Raw genomic sequence first — 12576 nt, 5'->3', positions numbered from 1 at the left:
TCCTACTGACATACTACTAAAGGATAAAAGGAGAGCTATGATTTTTAAGTATATGTCTTATAGTATGTATGTATTTTTATTATTTCTTTGGCATGCCCTATACTCCAAACCACTGGACGGATTTTGATTTATGAGATGTCGTTATAATCTTGAGAATTGCGATATGTAGTGATAGAAGGAAAACCCACCTGCTAATTTATGTAGCCCCACATAAATTAGCAGACGGGTTTTTCTTTTCAAAATGATATTGTTATTTTCAGTTGCAATGTTCTACCAAATAATAGCATGTGTTTTGGCTATAATAGTATGGTCCTTCTTCCGGGGTAAAAGGACGGATGTGGATGATTTGCCAGGGCCACCACGATGGCCCATCGTGGGCAGCTTGCCCATATTCCTGGGACTTAATGAAAGTATGTATATATAGTCTTTAGTCGAAAAAATCATGTTTTTTGAATGTATGTTTGTATAGTTCTTGTACGTTCTGTAGCGTAAAGCGAAATGGTTTAAGAATTTCTTATTTGGCTTATTTGAAGAAATAAAAATGGTGTCTCTATATATTATATACATATATGCTGAAACCAGAAAGAATGAATACCTACGTAATTAATATTAGTCAGATACAGTGGTCGCATGGAGTGTCATGCCTTTTTCTATTCTTTACAAAATAAAAAAATTATGTCTCACATCATGACAAAATATAGACTGGGGTAGAAGCCTTTAAAAATAATGAAAAGATAAAAAAAATCGCAGTCGGATGAAACCCATTAGAAAAGGAGGGGAATATGATGAAAATAAAAGGAAAAATAAATTACGGTCAATCCGAGTTCAGGAAGTGGGAGGGGGGCTTTTAAGAGAAAAAAATGGTTTCTCTCGATTTCCGACAAAACTACAAGTCCTACAGAAAAAAGTTCAATGACAAAGTTGTAGGTAATTAAAAGTTCTACAACTTTTGTATTCACAATTTTTTCACATAACCTCAAAATTTAGGTGAAAAATTAAAAAAACCAAGTTTTTGGTCTTTTATTTTTATCTACTTCAAAATTTATTGTTTTTCTACGAAATTTGGTGGAAACTTACTTTATTATGTCCCAAATACACTGTAATTTATTTGATTGAAAATATTTATTTTTTCGCCTTATTTTGAATTAATACCAAAAAAACAAACTAATTTTCAATCGAAAAGTCACCCGTCAAAATATCAGCTTTTTTCAAAAACTGGGGGTGCCTTTTATTCATTGAAATCTCTACTTTCATATGGTGTAAAAAAAAAAATAAACACCACTATAGTAAATGTTCTCAGGAAATGCATACAAACAGTGTGATAATGAGCTTTTACTAAATCAGGCACACTTCTCGAACTCTATATCTTCTCTTGTATCGGCTTTTCGGTAATATTTCAAAAGAAAAATAATTATCTGTTCTAAGTTTAATATTTTACAGCATATTCAAAAGCAAAATGATGTCGATAAAAACATTTCAGGTAGTTCGAGAAGTTCGAGAGAGACCATTTTTTTCTCTTAAAAGCTCCCCCCTCCCACTTCCCGAACTCGGATTGACCGTAATTTATTTTTCCTTACATTTTTATCATATTCCCCTCCTTTTGTAATGGGTTTCATCCGACTGCGATTTTTTTTTGTTTCAAAAATTATCTACTCTAGTCTAAAACAATATTTTTCAGGTGAAATATTTTCAGTGATAACTGGTTTTTCGAAGAAATATGGCCATCGTGTTGGTATGAAGATATTTCATTACAATGTTATCCACTTTTATAATCCCAAGGATATTGAGGTAATTATATCTAAATAATATTATAATATAATATAAAAATAAAAATTAAACATCGCTCAGTAATAATTTTATTTTTTATTCTTCATTGTTCTTAAAAATTACACTAAAACTTAAATAAAGTAAAAATTTAACCAATCACCAGACATAATATTTGCGTCAGAAACAAGAGTAGGTATAATTAAAATATGGGAAGTAACATTTATGTTATTAATTTTAAGTATCATTTTAAAAATGCAAGTGTTCGAAATACGAATGACAAAAAGAAAATCCATACTAATATTATAAATGCGAAAGTAACTCTGTCTGTCTGTCTGTTACTCAATCACGCCTAAACTACTGAACCAATTTTCATGAAATTTGGTATGGAGATATTTTGATACCCGAGAAAGGACATAGGCTACTTTTTATCCCGGGAAAATGACGCAATCCCGGAAATCCCACGGGAACGGGAAACATGCGGGTTTTTCTTTGACTGCGCGGGCGAAGCCGCGGGCGGAAACCTAGTAGTAAGAAATAAAATCTTGGCCCTATATGGCATTATTAATAATCATATTAAAGTTTAAAGATTAAAATTAGTAGAGTATATCATTAACTAGAAATCAGCGCGCGGCTTCACCCATTTTGTAGAAAACTTAATAAATGATATATTAAAAACCTTCCTCAAAACCACTCTATCTATCTTTTAAAGTTTTAAGCATACATAGAGACGGGTAGTTAGATACAGCGACTTTGTTTTACCCTACAGTTTTTCAGTTCATTCAGTTCTCACATGGACATAAATAAAACGTTTCTTTTGCAGATTATTTTAACAAATTCGAAGAATATATCGAAGACGAAAGGATACCTTTTTTTGGAACCCTGGCTCGGATCGGGGCTGCTCCTTAATACAGGTATGTTTAATTTTCTTTGCCGTCCTAGATAGCTTCAAGTCTCAAGTTTTCTGGCAACTTACGTACGAAAGTCCGTCGTTAACCTAAGTTTTGAAGTATAAATAATCTTTCTCAAAAGCTTAATGCTCATTTCTTTAGTTGCAAGTTTTATTATATTTGTAGTTCATTTTATTCGCTTTTTATTAAAAAAAAATTCATAAACTTTTATGACAATTTTATTTAAATATCCCCGTACATTCCAAGGTTTTTAAATAAGAATCCGCATGTTTTCCTTTTGAAATTAATGATGACCGGCGATGCTAGATAGCACATTGAGGTATTATTACTAGAGAGGGCACCACGAACAAAATCTGTGCGACAAGCGCGGCGGCGCGGGGCGGCTAGTGAGTCATACACTTTGTAGATATTCTGCCTCTAATTCGTGTTAAAAAAAGTGTAGTAGCGATGTCCTCTTTAGTACGTAGTACATGTAACTCATTGAGATAGCAGGTATATTTTATTACAAAGACTACATGTTCATCTATAGATACAAATCTATCGTACCATAGGTGCAAAATGGCACAAGCGTCGTAAGATCCTTACACCGGCGTTCCACTTCGACATTCTGAAGAACTTCGCGCGCGTGTTTGAAGAAGAAAGCCGTACTATGGTTCGAGACCTGCATGAGCGGCTGCAGCGCGGCGAACGCAACCTCGACGTGATGCCCTTTATCAGTGACTACACGCTCTATACTATCTGTGGTAGGCTCCTTATATCTATACCACAGACTAATCTATACTTAATATTATAAAGCTGAAGACTTTGTTTGTTTGTTTGAACGCGCTATCTCCTCTGGTCCGATTTGAAAAATCTTTCAGTGTTAGATAGCCCATTCGTCGAGGAAGGCTATATGCTATATATATTATAATCACGCTAAGACCAACAGGAGCGTAGCTACGCGGGTGAAACCGCGGAGCGCAGTTAGTAAATACATATAAGAATCGTTAAGTGCTCCTTCTGTGATTTTTTTCTGTTAAGTGTGATTGAATCTGTTTACGGCTTACAGTAAAAAATTCTTTAACTTAACTTACTTTACTACTTAAAAATTTTATTTAACTTACTCCCATTATAAGCGTGTTCACTGTAATACCACAGATAATATAATACTATACTAGTAATACTATGGAAAATTAAAGAACACATAAGTATTAATTTTTCAGAAACGGCAATGGGCGGCCGTTTGGATTCAGAAACTAATGCTGTAAAGGAATACAAGAAGGCCATTTTAGGCTTGGGAAAGGCTATCTATCGCCGTTTGACTCGATTCTGGTTGTTTTTTGATATTATGTTTTATTTATCACCAACTGGCAGACAATTTAAGAAGGATCTAGAACAGAACTGTATCTTCACGAATAGTATAATTGAGGAGAGAAGAAGGAAGAGAAATGGAATAGACTTTACGGGGTCGGGGAAGAGAATGGCTTTGCTGGATCTCTTGTTGGAAGCAGAAAGTAAAGGGGAAATTGACATGGAAGGGATAAGGGACGAAGTGAACACTTTTATGTTTGAGGTGAGTAAATAAAACAAATATTGTTATCTTGAATTGCATGAAAGTTTCATGTTATTAAAAAGTCAGAAGGTCAACAACGATAGTTGGAAAAGTGACCATATTTTACGTCAGAGGAAGTTTGATGCCTCAATGCTGATCTTTGTCCGATGAGTACAGTGATTTGCTTTCTGATAATTAATTAATAATTACTGTAAAAAAGCAATGAAAATAACTTAAAAGGGGAGGACAAAAACATCTATTATTATGAATATAATAGAATGTTGTTTTGATGAAATGTTTTTGCTCTATGTCTGTTTATTTTTAGTACATTATTATATTATACTAGCGGTCCGCCCCGGCTTCGCCCGTGGTACATATTTACGTTTTCTCTACGTAAAAACCATCCTCGTACTTCAAGGAATATAATAAAAAAAGAATTATCGAAATCGGTTCAGCCGTTCTCGAGTTATGCGCTTACCAACACATTTTGCGATTCATTTTTATATATAAGAAGACTAGCGGTCCGCCCCGGCTTCGCCCGTGGTACATAATATTTACGTTTTCTCTACATAAGAACCATCCTCGTACTTCAAGGAATATAATAAAAAAAGAATTATCGAAATCGGTTTAGCCGTTCTCGAGTTATGCGCTTACCAACACATTTTGCGATTCATTTTTATATATAAGAAAGAAGAAGAAGATTGGATATCATGAAAATATGTCAAAGATAAATAAGTTATGTGGGTAGGTACTTAGAAAGTTGTTGATAATTCACTGTGTCAAACTTCGGAAATTGAAAGGCGATTAAAGCGCTACTCTTCAAACGACGCGCGACGCGAACAACTTTCAGGGTTGTCAGTTTCACTTTGACGACATCTGTGTACATAAAGATATCCGAAACCTATTTAACTGTACAGTCGAGTTGTATTAATTGTATTTAAACCATGGGAATAAACTATTTTTAAAATAATACGAGTTGGTTAATAAAAGAAAACAATAGTTCTCGTTTCGAGTTTTTGTAAGGGAGCCTCCCTTAAAATTTATTTTATTATTTGTTGTTATAGCGGCAACGGAAATACATATTATGGTCTGAAATTTAAAAAATTCTTACTATCACGGTTGATAGGATAGATATATGTACTTGGTGATAGATGGACGGACAACAGACGACGAAGTCGTACGTTCCCATTTTACGTTTAAAGAACACAGTATAGTTTATTAGGCAGCGTAATCACTTATTTCAAACTTAAACAAACTCAAACATTTATTAATTCAATTAGACTTCTTCTAGAAGCACTTCTGAATCGTCGTTACATATTTTAACATTTACCACCGACTCGGATAACAGTATCTATGGTGAAGAAACTCCATAGTTGCTCTTTTAAAATCATGTCAATATTACAATTTAATTTTACATAGGTAATACATAATATAAAATAATAACTGATGAGAACAAAAATGGTTGTCTGTAAAGTCGGTTTACTGACGATAGTTGAACGTGACAACGTCCGATTGTGCTTCTTTGTCGCTCATTCCGCGCTCTCGCTTGCACTTCAAGTCTTACATGGAACGCCTCAGAGCGAGGTAACGCCGCATGAGTCATGTTTTTTCGTGCGTGCAGCCGGCTCTATCGAATTATAAGACGTTGTCACGTCAAAAATAATTATTAGAAATGTGTTTTAAATACATATTTAGAAGCAGCCCTAACAGTTGACGAGGTAAACCCAATCATTTTGAATAAACTGCAATTTATCCAGACTTGTTCGTTCCGCACTCCACATTGATTGATAAACTGAACGGATGCATTTTAACCCACTCCCTTTGATGTAACTGGTTTGTAGGTTTGAGTAAATAGTAAATATACCTTTGGATAAGGTAACAGAAATTCAGAAACATGTTTATAAAGCTTTGCGTTAGTCGATATGTGTCGTATATAATTCGATATAAGGTTAAGCTAAATTACATTTCAACCGAATTAAAAAAAATATTCATAAGTATTTTGAATTTTGGATTTTTTATCATTGAATGAATTGGAATTTGGAACCTACGAATGAATGAGGTAAATATCTTTTTATTGTGATATATTGAAAATTGTAAATTGTAATAAATGGAAAAATAAATTGAATTGAATTGTCTTTATAAATTATTCGTTATTATTATATGATGATTTTTTGTTCCATAGATTTGATTGGAATCGCTTGCAGGCATTATGGTATTGTTTTCACGGAATCGGTGGTATCAGCGTTTTGGGTTACTACTATACTACGTGCGATTTTTTATGATAGAGACTTTTTAATATTTATAGAAATAAATATATGCCAACCTAATCTAGTTTTTCGAAGGGTTCGCCTGTATTTTCTAGACCTTAACAAATTATAAACTAAAACCTTTCACGAATTCCACATATTTGTAGAGTGAAGATAAATAAAGAAATTTCATGTTTTGCATCTTCCCGCTCTCTTTATTACATTAGTTTCATGCTAACTAGCTTTCTGCCCGCGGCTTCGCTCGCTTTGTCTAAAACCTAATAAATTATATACTAAAACCTTACTCGAGAACCACTCTATCTATTAAAAAAAAAAACACATCAAAATCCGTTGCGTAGTTTTAAAGATTTAATCATACATAGGGACATAGGGACAGAGAAAGCGACTTTGTTTTATACTGTATATGTTGTAGTGATGATGCTCTAGACGGTCTATAACAAATTACAAATTTGTTATATGTATAGATTGGAGTTCCATTGATAGCAAAGCATTCACCTTTTACATTGAAAATTAAATCTAGATGTTAATTGCTAGCACTAAAGGGTAATTACAGTAGAAGCTGTTGCTACGAAGTAATTTAGAAATTTTGTACTATAACTGTTAAACTAGGTTAATATAACCTAGGACTAGGTATTCTGATCAACTTGTGCCATTCTTTGTGTACTAAAAACAATTATGTGATTTTATATTGACTGGTTAATTTTTTAGGATACCTACTAGGCTTTAGTAGTAGGCTTTAGGCTATTAGGCTTGTATTAAACCTTTTCGCTGAAAAACAAGAAAGCTTTTTTTGCGATTCCATGAAAATAAATACGTTTTATCTTTTTGCCTTATCCAGATTAATTGATTTCGAAAATAATTTTACAGCTATGGAATAGGAAATGGCAATTTGTACACAAATTAATTTGCATCCAAACGCACACGAACAAATATGTTGTAGGTATTTGAGTTAATAAAACTAATTTAATTATTCGAGTATTTTGTTATAATTGGACTTCATTTGCTTCTTTGTGTCCATTAATATTAACGGAATCAGTATTTCACAATTCGAAATTCAGTGGAAAACGTTGTATTCAATTATTTTTAATATATTTTTACTGTTTTTATCCGTGCCCATTTTCAACTGTAACTGTTATAAATCAATGATCATTTTTTTGTAGAATTTTCTTCTGATATTAACATTTCGTGGGAATTTAAATAACTTTTGAAACATTTCTTTTTTTTCTTTTCAGGGTCACGATACTACGGCAATGGCGTTGACATTTGGATTGATGCTTCTGGCTGACCATGAAGATGTTCAGGTTCAAAAAAAAGGAATATTTTAAGCTATTCCATAGCTTCTATCGCAGGCCTTGAGCGCGGGGACCGAATCAAGAAATTTAGTAACGAAAAACCTCACGCTCCCCACTCTGACGGGCGCGGAGGTGTGGCTTGAAGGCATAGCATGCAATAGCTTTACCGCGGCAGTCCCACACGTCTTTTTTATATTTGTTGCCAGTCTTATTATGTTACTTAGTAAATTTATCTATGGTTATGTGGTTATGCATAGATAAAAAATGTGTGTCAGCTCGCGAAGTCTTTAGTTTTATTTTTATTGCATCACTAGCTGCGCTCCGCGGTTTCACCCGAGTGGCTCCGCTTCTGTTGGTCTTAGCGTGATTATAATATATGTATAGCCTTATAGCCTTCCTCTATAAATGGACTATCAAACACCGCAAGAATTTTTCAAATCGGACCAGTAGTTCTTGAGATTAGCGCGGTCAAACAAACAAACAAAATCTTCAGCTTTTTAATATTGTATAGATTACCGACTGATCAACTGTTACTTTTACCACCTTTTACTACAGATAATATGATACTATACTTCTTTTGCTATAACCCATGCTATAACTAATTAATGGTAATTAACTCATTTGAAAAGGCTGCGAGAGCCAATTATTTGAGGGTCTATATTGTGATGCCGAATAGTCTGTTATTTACCCGGGAATTGGTCGATAACAGCAAAAGTTTTCTTTGAATTTCGACTTGTAGGTTCAATAATATTATCGTCTTGAAACTGTTCTTATAATTTATTAGAGTTGTCGATTTCTACCATGATTTATTACTAGAAACATCTAGAAATAAGACGTGGTTTTCGTTCCGGAAGGGTACTAAAACATTTTTTCGTACAGTAGGATTTTTTTTTATAAAATAAACATTTTTGTAAAGACCGTTGTATCAAAATAAAAACGCATTAATTATTATCTATTTACGTATCTTAAAAAAAATAATATTCAATTTCTAATTATACATTTCAGGAAAAAATATACAAAGAATGTAAGAGCATTATTGGAGATTCGACGAGGACCGCCAACACATCAGATCTAGCTGAGATGAAGTACCTGGATGCTGTAATCAAAGAAGTACTGAGGCTGTATCCCAGTGTGCCTTTGATTGGGAGAGAGATCACTGAAGAATTAGTGTTAGGTACTTGTTAATTCTATTAGTTATCCTTTAATGATGTTTCACGTTGAATATTTACCTACCTTATGAAATGTAAATATCATGTTAAATGTGAAGTAATTAGTACTTATACATTTTTAAAGAATAAAAAAAATCGATCACGAAGCGGGATTCGAACCCTTACCTTCGAACCCTGTCTTTCATATTAAATTAATAAAGCATTTACTAACTCCAATTAAAAAAATAAATATTTAATTCACTTTATTAGTTTTTTCTTGGTAAATGATCTCGTAAATTAATCTTAATTCGAATAAAAAATATATCAAATGCTTATTTATGTTTGTAATTTATGTACGTAAATATAAACTTATATATTTTCTATTATTATACTTCGATAAACCCAGCTCTTCATTTATTTGTTCGAATTTTATCAATTTTCCAAAAAAATTATCTAAATTTTGAAATTTTAAACTTACAAGTACATTTATTATCTTTACAGATGATCTAGTAATACCACAAGGTTCTGAAGTCATAATACACATATACGAGTTGCATCGTCGAGGTGACTTATTCCCGGATCCCGAAGTATTCCGCCCGGAAAGGTTCCTACATGAGGATAAGATTAACTTCAGCTATTTGCCGTTTAGTGCTGGACTTAGGAACTGTATCGGTAGGTTTAACAATGCTTTCTTATTTGTTGTGGTAATAGATTTGTGTCTGGATCCTGAAATTTCTTTTCTGGATCCTAAAGGTTTTTTTCCTGGAAAGGTGCCTACAGCACGGCAGATAAATATAGGGAGGGATACTGTATTATTTAAGAATCTCTTATCTGCCATATAAGCCAACTAGCGGTCCGCCCCGGCTCCGCCCGTGGTACCTACATGTTTAAACTATCCTATCTCTCAAGTTGGATCGAACTGCACATGGTGTGCGAATTTTATTATAATCGGTTAAGTGGTTTAAGAGTCCATTGAGGACAAACATTGTGACACGAGATTTATATATATACTAGCGGTCCGCCCCGGCTTCGCCCGTGGTACATGTTTACGTTTTCTCTACATAAGAACCATCCTCGTACTTCAAGGAATATTATAAAAAAAGAATTACCGAAATCGGTTCAGCCGTTCTCGAGTTATGCGCTTACCAACACATTTACGATTCATTTTTATATATAAGACTAGCGGTCCGCCCCGGCTTCGCCCGTGGTACATATTTACGTTTTCTCTACATAAAAACCATCCTCGTACTTCAAGGAATAGGTATAATAAAAAAAGAATTATCGAAATCGGTTCAGCCGTTCTCGAGTTATGCGCTTACCAACACATTTTGCGATTCATTTTTATATATAAGAAGATTATATAAGAATATAGAGCCAATGTGTAGAGCCCAACTTATTACGGATCATATTATTATTAACAAGCTATATAATATTTGGTTGCTTTTATTGGAAAGAAAGGCCAAAATATTAGTATGATAATAATTATTCATCTTAAAAATATTTTTTTCAGGTCAACGTTTCGCAATGCAAGAAATGAAATGCATGCTAAGTGAAATAATCCGCCATTTTAAATTCTCACCCATCGTGAAAGGATATCGGCCGAGTATCAAATCAGATTTGGTACTACGACCTAATGAACCTATATTGGTGAATTTTTCTGTAAGATAGCGTATAAATTGACAAGATTTTTCAAGTGAAACTTCTTTAGGGGCGTTGAGAGTAAAAATTGGAAAATCGCGTTATGGCAATACCGTCACGTCATGAAGTCAGACGACGATTTTAGTATCTTTGAATCCCGCTCAAGAAGTTTCACTTTCGACACGTGTGCTTGGCACACACGCTCTTTTTCATCCATGAGCGTTCGCTTTTTCGGGGACCCATACAATTAAATTAATTTTACGCTAAATTTAACGCTGTGATATATTTGTATTTCTTTGGACAATAAGTGCTAAATACATTAAAATGTTAATATTAGAACACATTGTTTAATTTAAATGTATTTTAAAATATCCCCGATGTTTCCTTCATAAATTTTAATTTTATTCCTTGGTGGCTACTGTTGACTTTATCTATACTAACTAGATTACTGCCCGCGGCTTCGCCCGCGTTTTCAAAGGAAAACCCGCATAGTTCCCGTTCCCGTGGGATTTCCGGGATAAAACCTATCCTATGTGTTAATCCAAGTTACCCTCTATATGTGTGCTAATTTTCATTGTAATCGGTTCAGTAGTTCTTACGTGAAAGAGTAACAAACATCCATACATCCATACATCCATACAAACTTTCGCCTTTATAATAGTATTAAGATTAAGATTAAGATAATATTATAAAGCTGAAGAGTTTGTTTGTTTGTATGAACGCGATAATCTCAGGAACTACTGGTCCGATTTGAAAGATTCTTTCGGTGTTAAATAGCCCATTCGAATATATTATTATTATTAGCTATGGTAAGTTCTCTCATATTCTAAAATAATAATCTTATACAGAACTTATTTACGCCTGCCTGAAAACGGATTTCTTGAAATTGCGTGTTTGACTTTTGCCACTTGTGTAGGAGTCACAGAAAGATATTAAATTAAAAATTTTGGCAGAAATGTATTACTCAGAACATTTATTTTCATTTTGAAATCTAAAAAACTTATTTCAGCTCTTATGGGTTTTGTTTTCGAGACAAATATTACTATTTTTGGGATATTTATTTAATCTTTCTTAACTAAGTAAATGTTTATCTATACTTACTAATATTATAAAGCTGAAGAGTTTATTTGTTTGTTCGAACGCGCTAATCTCAGGAAATACTTGGATCGGTGTTAGCCCATTTATCAAGGAAGGCTATATATCATCACGCTTAGAGCAACAGGAGCGGAGCACTGCGGGTAAAACCGCGGGGCACAGCTAGTTTTATCTTTGGTTAAAATCATAACAATCGGTTCAACCATTTTATAAACTGAACTAGCTAACCGCCTGCGGCTTCGTCCGCTTTGTCTAAAACCTCATAAATTATATACCTACTAAAACCTTCCTCTTGAATCAATCTATCTATTAAAAAAATCCGCATCAAAATCCGTTGCGTAGTTTTAAAGATTTAAGCATACAAAGACTTTGTTTTATACTATCTATGTAGTGATGATACGCATACATATCAATACAATTTCGTATTACCTTTCTCAAACCAATATCGGTTAATTTTCTGGTAGCAGTTAATTAAACATCAAAGTAACAAATTAGCCAAAACTTCTTACAAGTTTAGGTATATTATTAATTATACTGATTGAAGATGATAAATTGATCAAGTTAGAAAAACTCCAGGCCAAAGTTCGTAAACAAGGTTTTTAGAATGACTATAGTGTTTAAGTGCCAGTCATGGTGATTAGTATTTTATCATCATTTCACAGGAAATGACTTGATGACATTTTAGTTTGAGAGTTATTGTCTATAGTTCTGTGGTTTTTGTTGTGAATTAAAATAGGTGTATTATGAAAATTATTTGTAATCTGAAGAAAATCTATCTATACTTATATTATAAAGCTGAAAAGTTTGTTTGTTTGAACGCAATAATCTCAGGAACTACTGGTCTGATTTGAAAAATTCTTTTGATGTTAGATAGCCCATTTATCAAGGAATATTTCATCACGCATCGTGCATCCGCGAAGTAATATATCA

The 12576-nt window shown here is 33.4% G+C and overlaps 1 protein-coding gene across 1 annotated transcript; it reads left to right on the top strand.

Annotated features, from left to right (window-relative positions):
• Positions 1 to 265: 265 nt before the first annotated feature.
• On the top strand, positions 266 to 10581 carry LOC149479735 (cytochrome P450 4C1-like). Its single transcript, XM_089707513.1, has 9 exons — positions 266 to 410; positions 1679 to 1788; positions 2588 to 2678; positions 3227 to 3418; positions 3878 to 4227; positions 7706 to 7774; positions 8771 to 8939; positions 9415 to 9585; positions 10424 to 10581. The coding sequence occupies exons 1-9, from the start codon at positions 266 to 268 to the stop codon at positions 10579 to 10581; spliced, it is 1455 nt and encodes a 484-aa protein (XP_089563639.1).
• The last annotated feature ends 1995 nt before the right edge of the window (positions 10582 to 12576 follow it).

This window comes from Colias philodice, chromosome 19 (assembly GCF_061535455.1).
Source record: "Colias philodice isolate Cphi_HAF_F1 chromosome 19, ilColPhil1 Martin Lab GWU primary, whole genome shotgun sequence".
NCBI lineage: Eukaryota > Metazoa > Arthropoda > Insecta > Lepidoptera > Pieridae > Colias > Colias philodice.
Note: the sequence above shows the minus strand (reverse complement) of the source record. Positions and strands in the feature narration are given on the sequence as shown.

What these genes read in the sequence shown, in the direction of transcription:
- LOC149479735 (XM_089707513.1), top strand. Translation starts at nt 266, where the DNA reads ATGTTCTACCAAATAATAGCATGTGTTTTGGCTATAATAGTATGGTCC. An exon ending in TGAACACTTTTATGTTTGAG is followed by an intron (nt 4,228 to 7,705) that starts GTGAGTAAATAA and finishes TTTTCTTTTCAG; the next exon opens with GGTCACGATACTACGGCAAT. An exon ending in TGGACTTAGGAACTGTATCG is followed by an intron (nt 9,586 to 10,423) that starts GTAGGTTTAACA and finishes TATTTTTTTCAG; the next exon opens with GTCAACGTTTCGCAATGCAA.